The 23,914-nt window shown below is 40.3% G+C and overlaps 1 protein-coding gene across 11 annotated transcripts in view; it reads right to left on the minus strand.

Moving 5' to 3' along the window:
- The window catches only part of APBB2 (amyloid beta precursor protein binding family B member 2), a 183,022-nt gene that overhangs the window by 6,814 nt on the left and 152,294 nt on the right, over positions 1-23,914 (minus strand). For 10 of the 11 annotated variants that reach the window (XM_063310124.1, XM_063310123.1, XM_063310122.1 and 7 more), the window contains 2 exons: positions 2,795-2,909; positions 945-1,032 (listed from right to left, as the gene is read on the minus strand). In XM_063310124.1, the coding sequence (XP_063166194.1) occupies positions 945-1,032; positions 2,795-2,909 (203 nt within the window). Of the gene's footprint in view, positions 1-944; positions 1,033-2,794; positions 2,910-11,824; positions 11,908-23,914 lie in introns of those variants that run through there. The other variant, XM_063310128.1, reaches the window with a different exon arrangement.

Below are 23,914 nucleotides of genomic sequence, written 5' to 3' on the forward strand. Positions count from 1 at the left end.
TATGAATCTTCATTTTGTACAGTAATTCCTATCTTATTGTGACAGTTAGGAGTCAGAGTCAGGGAAGAAGCTTACATAAGCATATCTCAAAATCCACAAATTTGTGATCAGCACAAGGGTTGGAAATGGCATATGGTTTAGGGTCAGAATACAGCTCCAGTTAAAATTTAGGACTGTGCAATGCTTCCAATATGATTCCCAAATGGTGCTTTGGAGCACACAGGGATGCAAACAAAGCAGCTGTCTAAAATTCCTTGGGGGTCACACAGAGCCTGCAGAGGGCAGCCATGCCAGCCTGGGAAAAGACCAGGCTGCATTGAAGGGTTGCAGGCAAACGCTATATTATATTTGCACTCCCTCACCCTCCAAGAAGCATATTTTCTAAATCCCAAAGTGCTGCCCAGCTCTGTAAAATATATAACAGACAAGGCAGCTACTGCAAGCTAGACTCACTAGACTGTACTAAGAATGGCCCAAAGATCTGATTTAGTACAAGACAGCAAAAGGACTCTGAGCTCTGGTTTCCTCACTTGCCACAAAGGGCTGGGGTCCAGCAATGTCTTCCAGGCAAGTCCCCCAGCCAGGCAACTGATGTGCATAATATCAAAACCGTAACACTGTTTTGTTCCATGTCACTCAATGATGCCATGACCCTGCAGGCATGAAAAGCATCAAATACAGGCAGTGGCATTGAAAAAACTAAAGATCCTGAGGCTATGCTTGCTGTAGCAATGGATACATGCTTAGGTTGGGCAGCACTTACCAATGAACCAACATCTACCACAACTGATCTGAACCTTTTTTAAGTGATGGCCTAGTCCCTGACTCAATTAAAAACTGATATACCTATTTTGTGCAACTTGTCTATCATGATTCTAAACAGCACCGTCATTTATGAGCGCACCTATCACAACTATAAACATATGCATTGTCACAGGTTGTACCTTGCAAGGGAACATCAAGGGTAACATTTGTCCGCTCCTGCAATGAGTTGCAAGCCACAGCTTTGGCATTCTTCCGTTCAGCCATAATCTGCAAAAGATGGGAAGAATACATCTTTTTTCTTCTCCCTTAGGCAAGAATTTTATTTACACCACAACCCTATTTTTGAGAATCAGCATTTAGACGCCGGTAAAAGGGAATTTTGTTGAAGGGTTCTTTTTCATACCTGAACTCCAGTTGGTGCAGAACGCATGCAGAACTGTTGAGGAGGAAACCTCACTGTGTTTCATGGAGGTCAAGTAATTAATGGTTCAGGATATTAATCTAATACGTTTGTAGGAATGGGCTTCATTAAACTAAAGCAAGCTGAGGTTTTATGGAGCTTATCTCGGTGGGACAAATACGTGAGCAATGTCTTCAGGGCAAACAATATTGGGAAAAATATCATGACAGAACGGGTTGGAACATTTCACATTTTTCTTTGCTTTACGGGAGATATCTGTTGCCTTTAAGACATGTAGTACAGCCAAAACGTTAATAGAGACAATCTATCTGCAGTCAAGTATTCTGGTAACCAGATTATTTTAGCTGCCCCCTTACGTATACATTCATGGGACCAACACAGCGGCAAACAACTGCAGAAAACAGATAAGGGACAGCAGGGCCGGTGCAACCACAGCTGTTTCTGAACACAAAGCCCTTTCATGGCCCATCACTAAGTATGGGGGCTGCAAGATAAGGAGCAATGAGGATAACACAGCCAGCGGCAATTTATGTGCCAGCCTTACAGCTTCATGCTCCCCTCTCATAAACCTAACGATGCTATCAGAACAATAAGTCACTATATTCTGGATTTAGCTGGATTCTCTCACAAAATTCTCTCTCAATTCTTAATGCAAGTTGCCCTGGAAGTGGGCAAAACCAGGTTGTCTCTTAATTTCCTTCTCCTGATCTTAAAGAAGCAACCCATTAAAACAGGGATAGCTGAGCATGGAGTTTGGATTCAAAACTCAGTCTCTGTGAAGAGGGGAGAACGGAAAGTATTTGCGAGGGGCTTTGGAGCAGGGGCATGCTGGGTGAGGAATAGGGTGAGGGCTGCCTTGGCATTAGCTACTCAAAGGCCTTTCCTGAACAACACCGCCTACAGAAGTTCTCCTATATGTATTGCTATGGAAAGCATAAATGTTCTTGTTATATCAATAATTACACAGAAAAAGACTCCACTGAAATCAGCAAGGCTACATCATTTGATTGGGATGGAATCAGAATCACAAAATCATAGATACAAGGTTCATATGGAAAATCCTAACTATGTGATGGCTTGGTGTCTACTTTCATTCTGTATTTTTAAAGAAATCAAAGGCCGCTTTACCACAAAGCTAGATGAGGGACGCGGTGGCGCTGCGGGTTAAACCGCTGAGCTGCCGATCGGAAGGTCGGCAGTTCGAAACCGCACGGCGGGGTGAGCTCCCGTTGCTCGTCCCAGCTCCTGCTCACCTAGCAGTTCGAAAACATGCAAATGTGGGTAGATCAATAGGTACCGCTTCGGCGGGAAGGTAACGGCGTTCCGTGTCGTCATGCTGGCCACATGACCCGGAAGTGTCTACGGACAACGCCGGCTCTAACGGCTTAGAAACGGAGATGAGCACCGCCCCCTAGAGTCGGACACGACTGGACTTTACGTCAAGGGAAACCTTTACCTTTACCTTAGATGAGGGCTGACTTTTTAATTTATTTATTTTTTTTACAAATTTGAAGCTGGCATTTGTTTTTCAACGGAGGACAATGGCAGCAGCAGGGTGGGAAGAATGGGGGTTGTTCAAAAGCAAAGGGACAAAAGAAGGAGACTCACCTTAGAACAGATTTCGTGGAGGCTCGTGGCAATGGCTTTCGCTGGGGTGTCACATCGAAACACGTGGCATTTCAAAATTCTTGTCTCTCTGTCTCTTGCTACATAAGCAAAGTCCCTGTGCAAGCAAGAGAGACATATATTAAAATGTACAGCACCGCAAGAGAAAGAGGCAAGTTTCCACTGAAGAAAAAGACAACGGACAGATGAGAACAATTTTGTTCCACGGCTGTGGTTGCAAGATGAAGAGCAAGAAAACATATTCTGACCCTCTTTTTCTCCATTAGGGAATTTTATCTGGCAGTTTTCAGGCACTAGTTGCTAACCCAGAGCCCTGCAGCTTCATGCCCTCCAGCTGTGTTGAGGCTAAAATTCCATTTTTTTCCACCCAATGGGCAAAATTCTATTCAAACGCTTCTGGTGGTCATAAGGATGGAGAACAATGATCCTGGATAGACATTTCCTCACACACTGCCCAATAATCAACTCTCCCAATATCAGAGGCACCACTTCAGATAAAATGCTCCCCATTTCAAACAAATATGATTCTGTGTCCATTCTTCTGCCAATGCATTGAGTGCTAATTCTAAACAAAGAGGACTCTGCTAGCTCAGCATGTCAAAGGCACAGTTCCCTTTGCTTCAAAGAAAGAAATACATCTATGATGGGTCTGAAATGGACAAATAACATGATAATATCATGAGAAATTAAAGAGTAATCACACAAATGCTCTTAATGAATCCAGGTGTTTTTTTTTCTTTTGTAATTTCATCTGGAATATATCAAAATGAGGTCTTTAAATTTTGATGAGAACATGCTGTTCCCTAGGGAAAAAAATCTTCCTCTCGCAGTCTGAATTAGTCTCCCTCCCTCAATTATCTCCTGTAGTTGCCTGTAGTTATCTTCAATTATCTTCTCTGAGATGCTCCCTTCACGTGCCTCGATTCCACACAGTTGTCATATTAGCTGGTAAAGCTGCTTCTGCAAGCTGGGAAACTATATTAGAAGATATCTTCCTTTCCCTTCTTTTAAGCCAGATACATTAAGTGTAAATGTCTAGGGAGGTGGGAGGAGGGAACCAGCAGCTGTCTGTCAGCATTAGCAATCAATCGTGGATCTTTCCAGCAAGGTCAAGAGATAAAGGGACTTCAATAATTAATTAAATCAAAATCCACAGTCAAAACTGTGTCTGACCAAGACAAAAGGGTTTTTTCAATGCTATCAAGTCCCATTCAATTCCAAACACTTCTTCCCCACATGAATCATTAGCTATCTCCAATTTATACCTTCCTGCATGATCACTAAGGTACCTTGACCTTATTCATGCAAATGATAACCCTCTGAACTGGAGAGGGGGGGCAGGTCACAACAATTTGGTATTTCTGAAGTAAAAAGAGTTCAGCATTGAATTAATTACTGGCACCATCAGCTTCGATTTCTTATCCATTTTCTTACTGGGTCACCTCCTCCATTAACCTCAATTCTAAGCAGCTAATTTCAAGCTGATTAATACAAACAGAGATTTATGAGCAAAACTGCTCCATTCAAACTTCTCAAGAACAGATTGGTAAACCATGAAAGCAAAGTGTTCACCCTAGATGTCAAACCAACTTCAGCAAAGTGAGGAGGAAGTCTCAGCAGGTCATAGTACCTGGCCAACCTTCTCTGGAGTAAGAAACTAATCAGGGTTAGGCTGGTTAGTACTTGTATAGAAAATCTTGAGGGAATTTTGGGGTTGTACAGGATGGTGGGAGTTGAAAAAACATCCCAGAAGAAGGTAGTGGCACAGCTCTTCAGCATGGTTGCTAAGAAAACACTATGGATTTGTCCATGTAATCAACAGAATTCAAATTTGATTCTAGGGTGTCTATATTTTATTTTAAGGAAGAAATGGAGGTGGAGAATAACTAATACATTAAGACTAATGCTTAAATCACAGAATTTAAGATCCACAGATAGAAAGAAGAATATAATGGGGGGGGGTGTCCCTAAACCAATTTACATCATATGTAAATGCTCTTATGTGGAATTGATTTAAGACAGAATAGTTTCTTGATGGATTCCTATTATCTATGCTTGACAGCCTAGTCTTAGCTGGGCAATCCTAGCCCATGCTGTTCTGGTTGGGGGGGAAAAAAGCTAGCCATGGAAATAATCTACACATTTTATTATTGGACTTCTAAAAAGGTCCACAGTGTAGATATTCTACATTGACTCAGGGTTCTGCTCTATGAACCCCTAAGATGTCATTGGGAAGTGCATGTGTTCTTGGAAAAGGCTGCAGTCTCTCTCTCTCCACCCCCCACCCCCCACCCCCCTTTCTCAAGAGTGAGTACCCTCTAAGCTGCACTTATCTTCCAAGTCTTTGGGTTTGTTTATGGTCTCCAAAGCCATCCAAATGACACCACCAAAATTCAGCAATCTACTGCTAAATGGCGGTATGACTTTCTAACAATTTGGGGCTGGAAGATAAGAAGTAAGGACATGTTGACCCACTAAGAGATTTAATTCACTTTTAGAAGAAAAATCCCCGAGGAGGAAGAAAAACAATGAAAACCCTACCTCCTTGAGTAGCACCATTATTTTATTGCCTTATCCACTGCATTCCTTGGCACATGAAAATTTAAAAAGGTCGCCTACCTCTGATTTATATGACCCAGTCTTGCCAAAGAGAAGCATATTTTTGAGCTAGAGAAGGGAGCTTGTAAAATTGGATAAAGGTTGTTAGAGAAAATGTGTTTGGGGCACAATCTGCTACTATTCTTACATTCTTATGGAATCTTTCGTGTAAAGGGCTGCAGGAAGAAATTGTGTTTTTCTAAATCACTTTGCATTAAATCACAGCCATTTACAGGCTGGTTCAGAGCAGCCAGAAGTTTGAGGCGGTTCTCGCTTCTTTTTACTGTTCCAGCTTGAAAGTTAGGAGATGATAAAGTGGCGGCAGCTGCTCTTAGAACTTCAGGTGATATATCTAATGAGCCACTAGCGTGCTAGCTTTCTATAAACAATACGTGCAAATCTCAGTAAGGCATCTCCATGTAAAAGGAGCAACATTTTTGTCATCTCAAACAGCCCTTAAGAAATAGGTGCCCCAGACATTGTTGCCTTCTCTCTTGCATGAGCTGACATTTACTAATCCCTTATGCAGATGCTCTACACAAGCTTTCCCCAACAAGGGTTAGGGACTATCACTTCTAGCCTTGGTAGGTTAGGGATGCTGGAAGGTGTCAGGCTAGCAAGCGTTGTGCCTGGTTAACAGTAATTCTGCAACATCAGTTAAATTAGATTGAACTGTTGCTGTGCATTAAAACCAGGAAACAAGTTGTAAGGATGATCAATGAACCATTATTGCATACAAGACCGTGGTTCGTTGTAGTTGATTAGCTTAACATGTTAAGGGAATCCTTTCAATTTAAAGGGCCTTAATTGGACAATTACAAAAGAAAGGAGAATCTCTTTACACTTATAAAAAAAAGCAAAACAAACAGCAAAGATTTTTAATTCATTTACTTTAATTCTTGTGCATGGGAAGGATCTGGAATTATTTGAAAATCATCGGTAATGCTTAGATAACACCTAATAAGCAACCAATTAAGCACTATTTAACTGTGCAACGATGGCTCAATGCAGTGACATAAAAGATAATTTATGTGCATTTTGCCAAGTGTGAGCCACTCATTACATTAATTCCCCTTGAGATGTCCCTATTAAATGCAACCCGAAAGGTGTTATGAATTTCTATTAATGAAAATGATGGGACCAAAGCCACAAATTCAGAATTTTCCCTTTTAAAAGGACTTTAAAGGTTCATATAGAGATCTGAGCAAGACCTTCCTTTTTTCCCCCCATGAAGGCAATAGCTGCCACAATTTCCTCCTGCTCAAGCTAATCCAACGTCTTGCAAACAACACTTCTGTCCCATGTGACCTTTAACTCTCTGAGATTCAGTCCTGCTGTTTACATCATAACTTGATTGTGTTTTTTTTCCAATCATCTAATGAATCAACTTGCCTGTAGAAATAATTTATAGTAAAGGCATAGCTAAATGCACTAACAGACCTTCTAAATAAATCTTTTTGGGTTTTTTTGTCTAGCTCTGTACTCATTCCGCAGAAGAAAAACAATTTCTAGATGCTCTGCAATGTTTGATAAGATTCAGAATGGTTTTTGACAATACATATTTATTCTACGTGAATATAACAAAGGGAAAATGTTATGACACTGTACATGCATGAGTATACTGCTGATACCATGCTGAGCTGATCTTCTCAAGATATTTTTTTTAGAAACTATTCAGCCACTGAAACAAACTGCTTGAAAGTCTTAACAGGCATGCTCTTTCAAGTGACATCCAATAACTCCTATTGTGGCAGAGACCCTTGTAGGCAGAGAGATCAGGAGCTGACTACAGGTAGTCCTCGCTTAACAACCATTTGTTTAGTGATGGTTTGGACTTATGGAGGTGCTGAAAAAGCTGACTTATGACCGGTATTCACACTTACAACCCTCGCAGTGTACCCGTAGTCACATGATCATGATTTGGGTGCTTGGCAACCAGTTCACATTTATGACCGCCACAGCATCCCATGGTCATGTGATTGCCATTTTTGACCTTCCCAGCTGGCTTTTGGCAAGCCAAATCAATGGGGAACCTTGTGATTCACTCAATGACCATGTGGTTCGCTTAACACCTGTGATTTGCGACACAAAAACGGTCATAAAATCAGGTCAGATTCACTTAATGAGTGCTTTGCTTGGCAACCAAAATTCCGGTCCCAATTGTGGTTGTTAAGCGAGGACTACCTGTAGTGAGTAACAGAAAGCAAACACTGGATTCTCCAAGATGTAGAAAACCTGCTGAGGTTTATTCACCCCAATCCCTTGAGCATTCAGGGACAGGGGTTGACGACAAAACAGACTTTTTGGAGCCTCACAGTCCAAACCAAGAATTCAAAGTAATGCTCAAAGTAAAAGATCTAACTAAGGAAGTAGATGGGCCCAGTCTGAGGCTTGTTCTCCTGCTCTTGCACCAACAATCTCAATAAGCCTTCCAGATATGCTGTGAGCACATAGGCAACTCCTTACTTGAGTAGTCTCTGGCTGCTTCCTTACCTCCAAGTAAGGCTTTCCAGTGTGAGGAACCAGCTCTCTTCTCTGCCTGGACAGTGAGCTGAGTCCAGAAAGGTGGGGGAGTTTGTTTATACAGCAGATGCTTTTTCTATTGGCTTCTCTTGGTCATCCTCTGTCATTACTGTTATTCTCTCCAACCCTTCACACCTGCCATTTCTTCAGAACAGCCTAACAAGCCCTTGCTCAACAAGCCCTGAGTTTGCAGGCACTCAGAGTCTGGTGCTGTGGCTTACTCACAAGCAGGCTGGCATTCTCCCTTCACCACACCTACCAGCCCTAGTTGGTATGGAGGAAGAAGCTTTCTAGTTTACTAACTAGTTTCACTTCTCATTCTCCTTCAGCAGCCTATATAAATTCTGTTAGTTACAAAATACATGCGCACACTATCTCCTTCCCAGCATCTCAGGAATTCTGCAGCTTTTCAGCGGTCCTCAAGTCTTCCTTCCAGCATGGAACCCCAGAGATTCAAGCCAGTAGTTGTTGGGAATGTTAGACGCAGAGGAAGATATATCTATATCCACCATAATCTACCAGTTCTATGGTGATGAAGGTTTTCTTTCCCGTGAACCCACCCAGTGCTTGGCCAGAAGGTGGAAGGATGCTATCAGGCCCACAACTGCTTGGGATGATTTAATTCTAACATCACATTTTAATCCTCTCCTTACTATTCCTACAAGAAACTCAGAAAAATATAGACAGTTCCCATCTCATAGCATGACTTGTAGGACATGTCATGCTAAGAATAACTGTCTCAAGATCATGTTATCAGAAAAAAATTGAGATCAACATTTCATAATAAAAATTAGAATCGTCACTCAGGGTACAGGTAGTCCTCGCTTAACAACAGTAAGTTGGACTGGCAACGATGTGCTCATAAAGTGCAATGTTACATAACTGCACTGACTTACGACGGCAATTGTGATAGTTCCAGTTGATGTCGTTAAGGAATCCTGCATGAATATTAAGTGAAATGTCATGTGACCATGACTTGCAACTTCCTGCTAGCTTCCCCATTGACTTGGGGAATTGGAAGCCAGCTGTGAAGGTCACAAATGTCAATCATGTGATTGTGGGATGCTGCAACCGTTGTAAATACGAGGACCAGTCGTAAACCTACTTTTTCAGCACTGTTGTAAGTTTGAATGGTTGCTAAACAGGCCAGTCATTAACCAAGGACTGCCTGTAAGGCATTTACTACCAATATGTAATAGTAGTGAAAGAAAATCTGGAAATGAAACAGTGGTAGGTGTCTTATGTTCTACCTAGCTCAGCCTCTGGTGACTCTCATATCTAACATAGTTTAACTGATACAAAGCTTTCTTCTACCTTGCAGTCTTCAACAGACATGCTTGTAAAAAAAAATCAAACACCTCACCTTTTTATTAGCAACACTGCTTCCAATACCAAGGAAATGGAATGAATTAAGGAAGCCTCCTCTCTAAATTTTACTGCTATGGAGGATCAGCATCCAGCACTTTCCCTCACAGACACCCTTGTTTAAAACTTACACATTATTTCTGTATGTGATGTACAAGGCCACTTTAGCATCTGCTGGCCATGATTTTTCCAACTTATCATTCTAATAATTCTGCAAAGTAGGGCATGTTAGGAGAAGAAAGCGGGGCAACAAGAGAGATGAACTTGACAATAATACCAAACTATTGTGATCTTGGACAATTATTTTGTGACCTAGAACAAAGCAAACCAACAGACATCCTGTGCATTTCTACTGAATTCTAGCTTCCAATTTTGTGTTTGGTAAAATCTAATCAGATCTTGGGTTGCATCCAACAGTAAAGTATAGTTATTCATAATACTTGTGGCTCAGTACTCCAGAATTTTGGTACTATAGTTCATTCCCCACTTTAAGCAAAGTAATGCGTCTTCAATTTCTCCATGAAGTTCATGAAATATGAATACAGAGGAAAACCATTTTCTTATCCCTGAGTAGTGCTCTCTCCAGGGAACAGCAAGAAGACTGTATTGCCAATATGACTCTGAACTCCCTGATGCTTTCAGCAGCACTGAGCTCCATTAAGTATATGGTCTTGTTCTTGACAGACAGCTAAATAATTCCTCTTGACTTCCTTCAGTGACTTGCGTAGGGATACAATGGGTTTTGAAAGTAGAAGCTGTATGCTTCAGCTGACAGATGGACTGTAAAGGTGAAATGATCCAGAAAGGCCATCTAGATTGCAAACCACAACAATGCCATGTCTGTAATAATTATTATTACAACAAACACAAAATACAGCCCAAACAGTGACCTTCAATAATTGCTGAATTGTTTCCAGCAATTCTGACCAGCATGACTAATGTACGGGATGTGGGGAGGTACACCTCAACAGCAAATAGAAGATCAGAGGTCCCCCTCCGATCCAAACTCACTAGGGTGCTGTCCAAAACAGTTTTTAATTCAAAATAGTTTTAGTTGAAAGGGAGAATGTACATTTAATCAGCAAGTAACAGGTTTCGAAAGGGTTCGGTGTTGGTGGCCATCCATTTCTGTTTTTCCAGACTCTGCTTCTTTTTCATCCTCTTGCTTCTCCCAAAGCTGGGAGAACACCTGTTCTTCAAGATTTTGAGCATTACACAGAAAATAACTAGCACAGAGACCACCTTCAATTCCAGATCTTTCCAGGATCTTTCTATTGGCCTCATATGTATATTGATGCAGGACAAAATAAATAGGAGGAACTCTGAGGAGGTGTAATGTCTAGGCTAAGAACAACAGCAATAATTTTTGCTAGCAGAAAACATCATTAGTCCAGTTTCCAGAATGCCTTCAGCTATCAACCAAACATCTCATGATCAATGACTCAAAAATTGAGCTCTTCCAGATTTCTGTCATATCTAAGAGGACTCAGAAACCCCATGCCCCAAACTCAGGATATCTGTCTTGAAAACTGATGTTCAACTTCTGAATAGTGAGGGAGCTTTATTCAAAGTTTTTTTTTTTAACTATTCAATGAAAATATATGTATGCCACTGTCCATAATTTTCCTTAACTTGGCTAATTTAGAGTTTAGCTTTTTAAGCGTTTTTTAATTAGTAAACGGGAGAAGCCAGAAGCATGGTGGGGCATTCAATCACTGAACAATGAAAATTTTACTTGTTGAAACAGAAATGTATAACTTGTGTGGCGTAAGGACCACTCTCCCAAAGTACTGTAGGTGGGGAATAGGATGCATGGGGTTGGGTTCAAGGTTCTAAAGGGCCCAGATCCATTGCGAGTTAGAAGTTCTAAGGGGTGGAATAGGGCTTTAAATCTTCAGCCAAACATAGGACACTGATTTTGCCCCTTCAAAACTCCCCCTTCAAAACTCCCTTAAAAAAAGCCTGTGGGTCCCATTCTCTCAAGGGGCCTTTGGAGCCCACGTAAGAGGTGCTGTTGAGCCAAACATTCTGCATCCTTGTTCTGAAATTTCACCAGACATAGGGGTCTGTCTTTTACATATATCTTACATACATAAAGATGGATTTAAAACAAAAGAGTAATAAAAGTTGCTCAGAAGTCAAAGCTCAACTTTGCATTTAAGACCACACTGTAGACATTTTTTCCTAGTCCTGGAGATTCACAGTACTGTACAGGCATTCCGTTCTGCCATAATGGATGGGTTTTCATACCGTCACAAGTCGCAAAGGAAAAAGACCAACAGAGTCATAGAACTGTCCTAAGATAACTTCTTACTATATGTAACTGCGTGTCATAATTTCTTATCATGTCTGAAACCCTACATGTATGTATCTAAGTGAGACCACTTCAAGAGTCTGAAGGGCAGCAATCAGATAAGCAACAGGACACCAAGCTGCAATCAAATAATGTGTTTGCTTCACCACAACTTGCAAGGCACCACAGTGACAAAAGGCAGGAAGGAAGTGAAATAGAGAAAACCATTTTACCTTTCTCTGAATCCGGAAAAGCATGGAAAAATAGAGCAGACAGGGTTAGAAGGCAAATACACAAGGAGAAGCTCAGCCCACTTGACTCACCCCGTCTGCTGTCCTTGACTAAGCCGGACTTTTACTGCCCTTCTGCACTAGTCTAGTAGGAGAATGTCCAAGTCAGCAATTATTTTTGGAACTTATCATAAAGCCGGCAAGGATCAGCTGAACAGCAGGCAGCACATGATGTGAAACATGGGCTTAAAATATCACACACAAATAGGTGAAGCAGTTGACAGATGCCTTCGTGGAAATAATTTCTCTTTGCATTTCCAAGAGAAGATCATATTGAAAGAGACAATGTCAAAACAAATGAACAAATTATGCCTTTATGCTACACCGTGAAGGTTTTTCCACCATTCTTCATATCTTCCCCTTTCTTTAAGGGGAGCACCCTGGATTTTGTATTGATTCCAAAACAAAACTGCTATTTTTCTTTCTTTTTTCTTAAAAGAATGCAAACATCTTTTTGTGCAATAAAAAGAAAGTAATTCCACTTGTCATTTGGGCTGAATAATAATAATTTTAAAAATCACAAGTTATACCAAGAAAACATTAATGTGTTAGTTATTACAGTCACGAAGGAAGATACATAAATTAAGGCTGGATATTGGGAATGTTCTTATAAAATACAGCTAGTTTATGTCTTTCTTCTCTCCTAAATTCTTAATATCGTTCAGCAAGACATTATCCCTTGCAATCCAAGTCAATACTGTATCTGACATCGTCTTCCTGAGATAATGCACATGAAGCATTTGTAACACTTCATACTGGTATAACAAGAGTGTTTTCAAATATCACAATACCTATGTAACACTGCCATGTATATAAGAAATGCTTTTAATTCTTGTAATCATATAAGTTAATGCACGTATCTGAATAAAACCAATGTGGACTTTAATCATGCAGGTGTATATTTCAATAGAATTGTATCATCGAACCATCTAACAAGGAATGATGCAGAATATTCTATCTATATAATTAATAGACTAATCTCTGATAGAAACATCTGTGAAGTTTTAAAAGAAATATTATGATATTAGACTTAACACAGCACCAAAAGTCATTGGCTTAAGGTAATAAATCTAAATAACACTAGGAACTCTTTGTAGAGAGTAGAAAAGATCCTCCATTTACAGAATGATTCCCTCAAGCTCTTTATAGTATTTCACACAAATAAATTAATTTCATTCATAGCTGGAAAGAAATGATGCTGCCAATAATTAAACAGTAAAGTTAAGTTTCTGGTGGCTGCATTCATTCAGTTAAGTAAAGATAAAGGTTTCCCTTGACATTAGGTCCAGTCGTGTCCGACTCTAGGGGGCGGTGCTCATCTCCGTTTCAAAGCCGAAGAGCCGGCGTTTGTCCGTAGACACTTCCGTTACCTGCTCGCTGAAGCGGTACCTATTAATCTACTCACATTCACATGTTTTCGAACTGCTAGGTTGGCAGGAGCTGGGACTAGCAAAGGGAGCTCACCCCATCACGCGGATTCGAACCGCCGACCTTCCAATCAGCAAGCTCAGCAGCTCAGCGGTTTAACCCGCAGAGCTACCGCATCTCCCATTCATTCAGTTACCAGCCTAGAAATTTATGCAATTGAATGTTTTGATTTAAAGACTGATTGGTGGCAGATTTATTGGATTATAAATTAAGTGATATTTTAGTGGTCTAATGATTGAAAAACCTTTAAAAGTCCTAAAGGACCTAGAATAGCAACTGAACTAGTTCTAACCAGGTAAATATTCTAATAGGCTTGTAATCAAACATGGCAAGAGAGTATGAGACAACTTCATCCTAAAGTCAAAATTTTATTCTAATAGTCTAATTCTAGACTGCAGAAATACATGGTGTAGTGGTTAAGGCACTGGGCTAGAAACCAGGAGACCCTGAGTTCTAGTCCTGCCTTGGGTACAAGGCCAGCTGGGTGACCTTGGGCCAGTCACCTTCTCTCAGCCCTAGGAAGGAGGCAAGGGCAAACCACTTCTGAAAAACCTTGCCAAGAAACTGCAGGGACTTGTCCAGGCAGTCTCTGAGTACCGGACACAATTGAATGGATTAAAAAAAAAAACCTAGACTGTTAAAAATGGAATTCTGATTAATCATGCAAAGCATTTTCTCTATCTTCCTTATTTTGTCTTATTTAAGTATAGTTGTTTTATTTTGACTAATAATGGAAAGTGTTATTCAATAATCCACTGGCTTGTGGATGTTATGCTGTGAACCATACACATCCTTTCAAGCACCTTTCATGGCTGTAAGAGCTAAATAATTGCTTTAACCCAGAAAAGAAAGCCAATATTACCAGGAAGCTCGATACCATACCTAATAGCACATCTGTCTAATCTTACAATGCACCAGAGGCCTAACTATTATTCTGCTCTGCATAGCCAGCAATAACATGTCAAGAAAAAGGAAGGAAGGAAGGAAGGAAGGAATTATAGGTCCCTGGGTGGTTTTCTTAAGAACCAAGTAAGACTATGGTTGCATTTACATCAATACAATATCACAACCCATGACATCAAAAGGAACACTCAGAAGCCAAGCTGTTATTCAGTAGTCATAATCTGAAAATCGTTTTGTTTCATTACTGAATGCATTTTTCTCATTTTCAACTAACTCAACCCAGCAGGGGGTACAGCCTAACTAATACTTTGGATGGGAATCTGTCAATGTATTTAAATGATTTGGTTTAGCCAAATGACCCAAAGCATAAGCCAGCTTCGGATGGAGCCTTTGTTTCCTTGCCAGTATAAGGAGAAGCAAGCTAGTTATTAACTACAATAAAACCAAACTAATCTTTTATGAAAGGCCTGTTACTCATGGCCACCCCTGGAGAATTAATGGCTGTAACATCAAGCCATTTAAGGACCTTAAATATCTGGGTATATAATTTTCCAAGCTTTAGCAAACTGAAATCCCAGCAAGGACCCCCAAACTTGTAATTACTTCCCTGCTCCCACAAAAATGTTCAGAGCTAAGCACATCAGCCACTTGCTCTACAGGACACAGATTGTCACCACCGAGACTCAACCCTAATCAAAGCAGCACAACCTACATTTTTTGACAGCTTTGTTCCATGTGCCCCAGTGTGTCTTGAATGTTTTGCCGAGATTAGAATCTGGCTTAATTTCTGTGCTGATTCACATGTGGCTTTTCTGCCTGAAATGTTGGTCTTAAATGCTATCTTTTGGGTTATACTTTAGCCTCTCTGACCCTGAAGGATAAATTTGTACCCTCATGGAAGACTGACCTTCATCCAGATTTATAGTTTTATGGGCTATCAGCTTGTTACCTGACATGGCCGGGCCCTGAGCAGCATGGTCAGAGTTGAATCACAGGGTACTCAACATTGTTATTGTAATGAATGCCTATTCTAAAACACTATCAGACGCATGAGCAGGAATTCAAAGATATCTGATTTATTAAAGAATAGTGTGCAGGATCACAAAGAAAGCTGAGAATGATAAAAGCGCGCCAAATGCAAACTAAAAACCCTCGGTGCAATGAAATCCCTCCCCCCGTAGAATCTTCCCAAGCTCACAATCCCAGGTGCTCCTAATGGCTTCTGATGGTCCGCGGGAAAAGGCCTTGAGCAGAGCACATAACCCAAACACATTCCATTGTAATGAACACAGATACAGAGCTTGGTACAAGGCCTCACAGCAGCTCCCTCCCAAACAGAAACGCACGTCAGCGCCATGGCATGTGAAACGTTACGATGTACAGTGTACATTGAAACAGTGAACATGAGAGTTATCTAGAACAACCCAAGTAAAGCCACACCTACTGTATGTGACTATGGAGGGGGCCTAGTTGGGAGACCATCTTCTCTCCTATATATTTAGCAAGTATCCTCTCTTGTCTCATAGCAGAGCAGTCTTTCCCATTATAATGTTTGGCCATCCTTGCTACTTGAAAGTAGATTTAACAACATCTCTGCACAGAAGAGACTCTGCCCATGGCAGAAGAGTTGGAAGAAGTTCAAAAAGAGTTGGAAGAGACAGAGCTGGAAGAAACAGAAACAGTCTCCCACCTGCTTTTCCGCTGCCTCTTCTACAAAATGTGGCGAGTTGAGCTACTCACTCCTCCTACCCTAGCACTTTCTTCCTCTTAGCTGACAGGTCTCGGGATACTCCAAGATACTAGATGAGTTGTCCAATTTATTGCAATCACAATCACTCTTAGATGCTCAGATGGATGCTTTTACAAATATAGCTGTGCAAGTTACTTGACACTTGTTATATTTGTATTGTTTTTTATTGTTTTTTGCCAAGATTGTTTTGGCCTTTGTAATAAAGGCCAAAATAAAGAGAAATAAAGTGGCCGAAATAAAGAGAAACACTCCGAACCGAGTTATCAACAGGAAAATGTCGTCTTTATTTGTTTATTTATTTGTATTATTTAATATGTTCTTCTTATTCTGAACCTAACTCAACACAGCAGGGCATACAACTAAGCTGTCACTTTCTAAACACTAATTCTTTCTTGGCATTAACAGAGCTGAAGAATTAAACCTGAATATCTTGGAGAACTTCCTCTGGGGAAATCCCTTAAATGAATGCTTGCATTTTGTATATTTCTTCCTATCAGCTTTAAGAAGTATTTTTTGCACCATTTCCATACCAAGTTCAGCATTTCCTACTCTGTGACTCATAACAACTTACGAAGATCCCACCTGGAACAGCTTACTGACACATTTTATATCACAACATGGCCAACCATGTGCATTTGGGAAGCTGACAGGTATAGATAGGAAGCTGACAGCTCTCTTTTATGGTTGCTGATATTGAAGTTTTACCACTTGGGATTCAGGAGGCAATTAACATTAACCCAAGATTAGTAGCCACTGATAGTCATCCATGTATCTGCATGAATTTATCTTCCCTTTTTTCTTCTGAAATTTGAAAAACCTTAAATTTTTTTCTTAAGCCATTTACCAAATAGCATTGTAGGGTACTCTGTCCTGGTGCTCTTGTGAAATAAAATTATTAATTAGTGATTAAATTTGTCAAATTGAAAAAAATGTTTTCAAAAGGAAATAACTCCTTTAGAATTAAGCAAAGTGGAGATTCTCAAAATAGTCAGGCAAACAGTACTGTCTTCCTAGACCCTGAGTGAAGGCTGAATATGATTTGGGGTACAAATGCAACTTCATTATAATTTCATCTAAATGTTACTGTGTCCATAACTTATACCAAAATTCGTTTTTTTTTTTCCAATTTAAAGCAATTGCAGATTATAAATAAGCTATGGGAATCACAAATATATAAAACTGTGTGTTTTTCAAAGATATTTCCTACCTCTCTATTCATACAATCCATGCATGTTTACTTAAAAGTAAGTATCGCTGAGCTCAATCAGATTTACTTCTGTATAATTAAGATTCAAACTCATTTAACTCAGTGAGATTTAATTTCACATAAACATGTTATGGATCACGTTTTTATCACCTGAAGTTTGATCATCTATAAGTATTATGGTTGAAAATAAATCTTACTTCTGTATGTAGAGTAATTCCTTGAAATTTAAGAACTGTATACTAATATTGTATTACTGTATGCTTTTTGAATAAGTTTCTTTATACAGATGGATGTTCCATATATGGCTGAATTTTTTTTTTCTCTCCAAAACATTTACTTCAAGGCTAAAACTGAATTTTAAAGAAGCTTTTTATAGCTTTCAATTCTGCCTTAACTATATGAAGACCTATAAAAATCTTGATTGCAGCTTAAGAAATATTACATCCAAATAATTTATTAAAAGCATGCAAATGAATAAATCCATTTTATCAGCAACACTGCCAGAATCAGTTACGTATTTTTCCTTGCTAAAAGGAGCCCTCCAATCTAATACATATCCACCATGATTAAGACATAAAGTTTTTGTTATGTACTGACTATGAAAATATATTCTGAAGTCCTGCTCTTGAAATTTTGAGGATATACATTCAGTTAAATTAATACACATATCTGCTCTGCTAAATATTTACCAGCCTCTCCCAATTTATCTCCAAGCATATTTCAATCTTCACCAGCCAGTATCAGCTGAAGCCCAACAAGTGTTGAGGCTACCAGATTGGGAAAGACTTACAGGATATTTACAGATACTAACAGATATTTCCTGTAAATAGCTCTAATTTGGTTTTGGTAACACCAGAGATTCTAAAGGGCAAGGATGAGCATCTGCAACCAGTGGGACACATGAAGCCCCTGAATCCTGTTTTTGTACCACTTAAACATCCCCAAGGTATCTGAAATCTAATAAATCCAATCAATAAATCTGGTAAATCTGCTAAAATTGCCAAACATAATTAATGTGACATCCATCTCTTCATCCAAGTCATTCATGAAAAGTTAAGAGTAGTGAGAGAACCCACTTAGTATTTCAGTTAGATGAAGAACCAATGATGACACCCTTTGAGTTTGGTTATCAAGCCAGCTATTAAACCACATATCATTTAGCCCATACTTAACTAGTTTGCTAAACAGAATGTCACAGGATTCTTTATCAAATGTTCTAATGAAATCAAGATATATTATGTCCACAGCATTCCCACAGTCCACTAGGGAAGTTACTTGAACAAAAAAATGGGGTAAGACTGGTTTGACAAGACCTGTTATTGGTAAATTCATGCTGGTGTTCAGCAATCACAGCATATTTTTTCAATGTATTTACAGAATGAATCTGCTCCAGCATCTTCCCAGGTATGAATATCAGACTGATTGACCTCTAGCTCCCTGGATCCTCTTCTCCCATCAACTTTTGAAGATAAGAATATCATTATTAGACATGGGCAAAGCTTTGGATTTGTGGAATAAAAGGTGCTTTGGAACACAGAGATGCTGTGTAGCACAAGTCAGCACCTCTTTAAAGTATCTGTGTATTTTCCTGGGATTGTAGGAATGCCTTCTGCAGCTGCAGCACAACCCTGGGAACAAGCAAGCTTTGGTTTAAGGAATTTCTGACAGGTGCTATGTGCACATCCATGTATGTTCCAAATCATCTTTTCCTCTTCGAATCTCAACTGAGGTGCATACTCCTAATTATTATAATTTTCTCCCCCCTCCCCACCTTTTAGCAGGGCTACAATAGTCTTCAACTAAGTAGAATTAAAAACAATCTGGAAAAGTTCCACAATAGTTTTTAAAGATCTAACTAAATAGTACATTTTCTAAACGTTAATTCATGTCACAAATCAGTAGCCCCTCTTCTTGTTATATCTAGTCCAGCTGCAATATTATAACAGTTTTACATCTGGTGCATCTTTTTTGAAATTACATGCACAGCTTTGTAAAGGATTTATATATTCACAGTATAGAGCGCAGATTAAGTTAGTAAAAAGAAAGTGCTTTCCATTTCCAGAATAAATTATTTACAATATGCCTGCCTCCCAAAATACATTTCAGGAATTAATAATAAGAAAGCCTACCTTTTCACAGTTGCTGAGTTATGTTAATGGTGAAGTAACCACTATAAAGACATAATTAAAGTCGTGGGTTTGTGTGATTTGCTATGGATTATATTACACTACAGCAAAAAGTCAGTAACATTTATCATTTATACTTGGAAAACCAATACATAAGTACAGACAATAGATAAAGCAAAGAGATTTCTCAACACATGCCATCCAGCAAACTGAAGAACGGATGTGCTGAATGGTGCAAAAGAGAAGAAAGAAAAAGATTGATGGGATCCTGTTCTTTTACATCTCCTCTCCAACATCTTAATGAGGCTTCCTAGATATATATCCTTTAACACGTCAATAAGCCTCCCTATATTTTCTGTTCTTTGGCAGATACTGAAAGGATAAAGAAAGCTGAGATTTATCACCGATGCTAATAATCCAAAAGCACTTCTATCATGTGGAGGTGGGTTTTTTTGTTTTTTTCAGTCCAAAGAAAAGAGGCTTTATTTATCGCAGGGTGTGTTTGTGGGTTTTCAACTTGCAAACCGCCAGACTGTGTCATTAACAATTCATTAGCAATGCAAAAAGGTGCAATCAGTCAAGCAATGGCTGCAAAAGGATGGTTTCTCTTGCATGTTTATCCAATTAAATGCCAAACGCCCAAGAACGGAAAATGGGAACGTACATCTAATACATCACACTAAAGCCACGTTGCCTCCAACCAACTCTACACGCCACAAGCCCAGGTATCTGCATATTTTAACATCCTCTCCAAAAGGTTGCTATCCATTCAGCCACTGAAACATTTTCTCCCCAGTCTGGCTCCTGAACCCTAAGAGCAAATTGCCCAGACAGTACAAAGGTGCCAATTTAAGCCGGCCGATAGCTGAACCTCGTAACTGCCTTCAACACAGTCGGTATCCAGGGGAGGCACATGATAAACCGTAAAAGCTGCCGAACATCAGACGGATCTTGGCGGACTAAAGAGCATCACTTTCCTGCCAGCTTCTGCAAAGGGAGAGAAAAGACGGAGGAACCGTACTTACAGTGCAACTCTTCTCTGGCCATTAGAGCGGCTGTTCCTGTCCAGCGGGTGTTAAGTGCCATGTCTTCAAAAGCGAGAGGCATAACCTGCCTTCATCACACTTAGGAGGAGACCGGCTGACTCCTGCAGCCCCTGCTCTCCGAATGCTCAGGGAAAGAAGGCAGGACAAAGGCGCCTCGCCTTGCTTATTCAGCATGGATCTCTACAAATCCGTTCACTGCTGTCTTCTAAGTTTCTGCCCTTACTCTTTGCCTGCGACAAATAAGGGTCCTTAACACCCAGTGTGTCAAAAGCAACAACTAATTAGGTAGGGTCTGCCTGACTCCCCCCACTCACCCCCTTTCAGACCTTCGGATGCACAAAGTGTCCCCCCCTCCAAGTCCCCAGCCCTGTTTCTGTGATACGTATCAAGCGCCCCCGGGGAGTGGGGGTGGCAGCTCATTCATTCTGTATAAGTTGGGCCAAATCCACGCTTCTGCCAGATGCCCTAATTCCCCCTTTGCTCGGTCAGCCCTCTTGAGTGATGGGATGCAGCTACGAAAGAGCAGGGGCATTTCTGAACAGCGCCCCACTTCCTCCCTGCTTTAAACCACTTAAAAAAAAAATCTCGTGCTCCTCCGTCTAGGAAAAGATCTCAGCCACTCCTACCACCTCCCCCCACCCAATCATTCCTAACATCTGTATTATTAAAGGTTATTCTCCTGTTTGATTGGCTGCTCAGATTAACCATTAGGGCCCCAAGATAAATGTTAAAACTCTGCAAAAGGAATAATTACGTCTTTGCACACATTCATTGTGTAATCACTTAATTGTCCAGGAAAAACTCAGTCATCATTTTGGGCTGCTATTAAAAAAATATAAATCATTTTGTTAATATATATTTTCCCCTGTAAGATGCCTTTAAAAGGCAGGGCACAAATACATAAAAGAAATTATAAAATAAAACAGAAGCATCCGCCCAATGTACAGTATATTCTTTCTGCTCCCAAGACATTCTATTCCAAGGAAACTTGCAAAGGAAAGAAGGAACTGGACATCCGAGATTGCTCATCTAAAATGTGGATATAATGAACAAAACAAATTCAGCATAAAAGTTTAAACAGCCCAAATGCTAGCTCCTTGAATAAGGTATGGACATACCTTATAAAACTTACTGTTTTATTATCTTTTAAGGAATTTAATGCCCAAGCCTAAAAAGTCATAGAGCACAATCATTAGCCTTTATTATCAAAAATCAGAAGGTAGCACCTTTTCAGACTAACCCATTTTATTAAATGGCTCAAGCTTTTGGGAGTGATCAGATGCATGGAGGGGCTAAACCAGTGTTTCTCAACCTTGGCAAGCTGGCTGGGGAATTCTGGGAGTTGAAGTCCACATACAGTATCTTAAAGTTGCAAAGTTTGAGAAACACTGGGCTAAACAGAGGCAGGATTTGATGGGGGGAAGGAGGGAAAGATAGGGTGGTTATGCAGTTGCAGATTATATGTGTGACAGACTACAACTGTTAATTGCTGAACTCCTGCAATGTTAAAAAAACCATTGTGTTTGTGGAGACCTTCTGAATTGCCTGAAAACTTCTGACATATGTGAGTTCAGCAAAGTCTCCCTTGACTGTGCTGTTAAAAGTTCTCTTTTTTTTCCAAATGGCCACTTTGAGAACTACAATGGAGCATCCTGAGAGGCAGAAATGTTCTGATTTCTTTATCCTTGTTTGAGTCCTGATGTCAAACAGGTGTCCATTAATTCTTGTGTGCAAAGTCTCCTGTTCGTCCTTAGAATGCAGAGGAGCATTGCTGTTTGATGTTGGCATATACCACCTTGGGAATGAAGAGCACATTAAGGCACCTCTAATCCTGTGTGTAAAATTGGGGCCAGCGATGGTGTTAAGCTGGGGGCAAAGTAAACCTCTGGGTTTGGTGCAGGGTTTGATTCCCACATTCTTCTGTTGTTGCCTGTTGCTTGTGAGAATCTGCTTCAGGTTGTTTGGTTGTGCATATGCAAATATAGGTCTGCCACACAGTCCCTGAGAAAGCACAGTGTTGTTGTCCAGTATAGGCTGTTGCTTATTAATAATGCCTTTGAGTGGCTTGAGCTGTGAGCTGTGGTATTCTGTTGTTCCGTTTTTGTGATCTAATTTTTAATAGGTGCTCCCTGGGAATTGATCTGGCTCTATTGGTTTGCCTACTGGTGTCATTGTGTAGATAGTTCAGTCTCTTGAATGCCTGGCTTAATTCCAGTGGAGCATCTCTGTCAAGTGCATTAGAACAAATGTGGTTGCAGCGTAGAGCTTGGCTATAAATGATAGATTTGGTGACTTATCCTGGATGGAAGCTGGAAGCATGTAGGTATGCATGGAAATCTGTAGCTTTCATGAATAACATAGTGTTTGTGTGTCCATTGTGCACTTTTACGGTGACATCAAAGGAATAGACTTGTAGACAGGTTGAGGCTAGAGTTGATGGTGGGGTGGACGTTGAGGTTATTATGGAGTTTGATGAGAGATTAATTTCCATGGATCCAGATGATGAAAATATCATCAATGATCTCAAGTAAAGGAGGGACTTCAAGGAGTAAGAATTGATAAGGCATTCTAGGTCTTCTGTAAAGAAGTTTGGCATATTGTGGAGCCATGTGTGTGCCCATGGCTGTGCCCCTGATTTGCTGTAATATGTAATTGCCAAGGGGAGTAATGGATAAATACAAAGTCACCCAGTATGGTGGCAAGGTGGCAATCAGATGATGTCTTGAGGACCATATTAGTGGGGAATTTGGGTGTATAGTACCCCAACATTTATGGTGGCTAAATGGTGTTGTTAGGGAGATTGCTAATTATATTTCAGTCTTCTTAGGAAGACTGTAGTGTCTCTTTTGTAGCTGGCAATGCTGGTGAGAGAAGGTCTGAATACAGAGTCTGTGAAACCTGATATTCCAACTGTGATGGTTCCAGTACTTGAGACAATGGCATGGCCTGGCTTGCCTGGTTTGTGGATTTTGGGGAGTACACAGAAGATGCCTGGTTGGTGTTCCTGGGGGTTTCTCCTTGTAGATGTAGTCTTGTACGTCCTTAAGGAAGTCTTTCATCAGATCCCATCGTTCTTTTGAAAATACTGCTGTGGGATACGAGGAGAGTTCTTTCTTGGCTTCCTTGACATATACTGCCTTATTCCTAATGAAATCTACTCTTTGTCAGCTTATTTGGATATGATATCATTGTTGTTATTGAGGCCTTGGACGGCATTTCATTCTGCCCTGCTAAGATTGTTGCATAAGGTGGGGTTTTTTACTGATGATTGCGGCTTACACTTGTTGGCAAAAGGATTCAGTGTAGAAATCCATTTAAGGGCTACATCCAGCTGGGGGCAACCATGTGGTATTGTTTTTATGCATTTGGGATTTGGTGCGATCTGTAGTTGTAGACTGTCCCAAGGGGTGTTGGGTTGATAATGGTGTATGGCCATGCCTTGCTTCTTGTCCTGGAAGGATTCTTTAAGTCTCAAGAGGTGAAAAAATGCTTCAAGGTCCCCACAAAGCTGCATGCTTTGGGTGGGCTTAGTGGGGCAAATGGATAAGCCTTGGGCAAGAACAGACTCTTCAG

This window comes from Candoia aspera, chromosome 8 (assembly GCF_035149785.1).
Source record: "Candoia aspera isolate rCanAsp1 chromosome 8, rCanAsp1.hap2, whole genome shotgun sequence".
Classification (NCBI taxonomy): Eukaryota; Metazoa; Chordata; class Lepidosauria; order Squamata; family Boidae; genus Candoia; species Candoia aspera.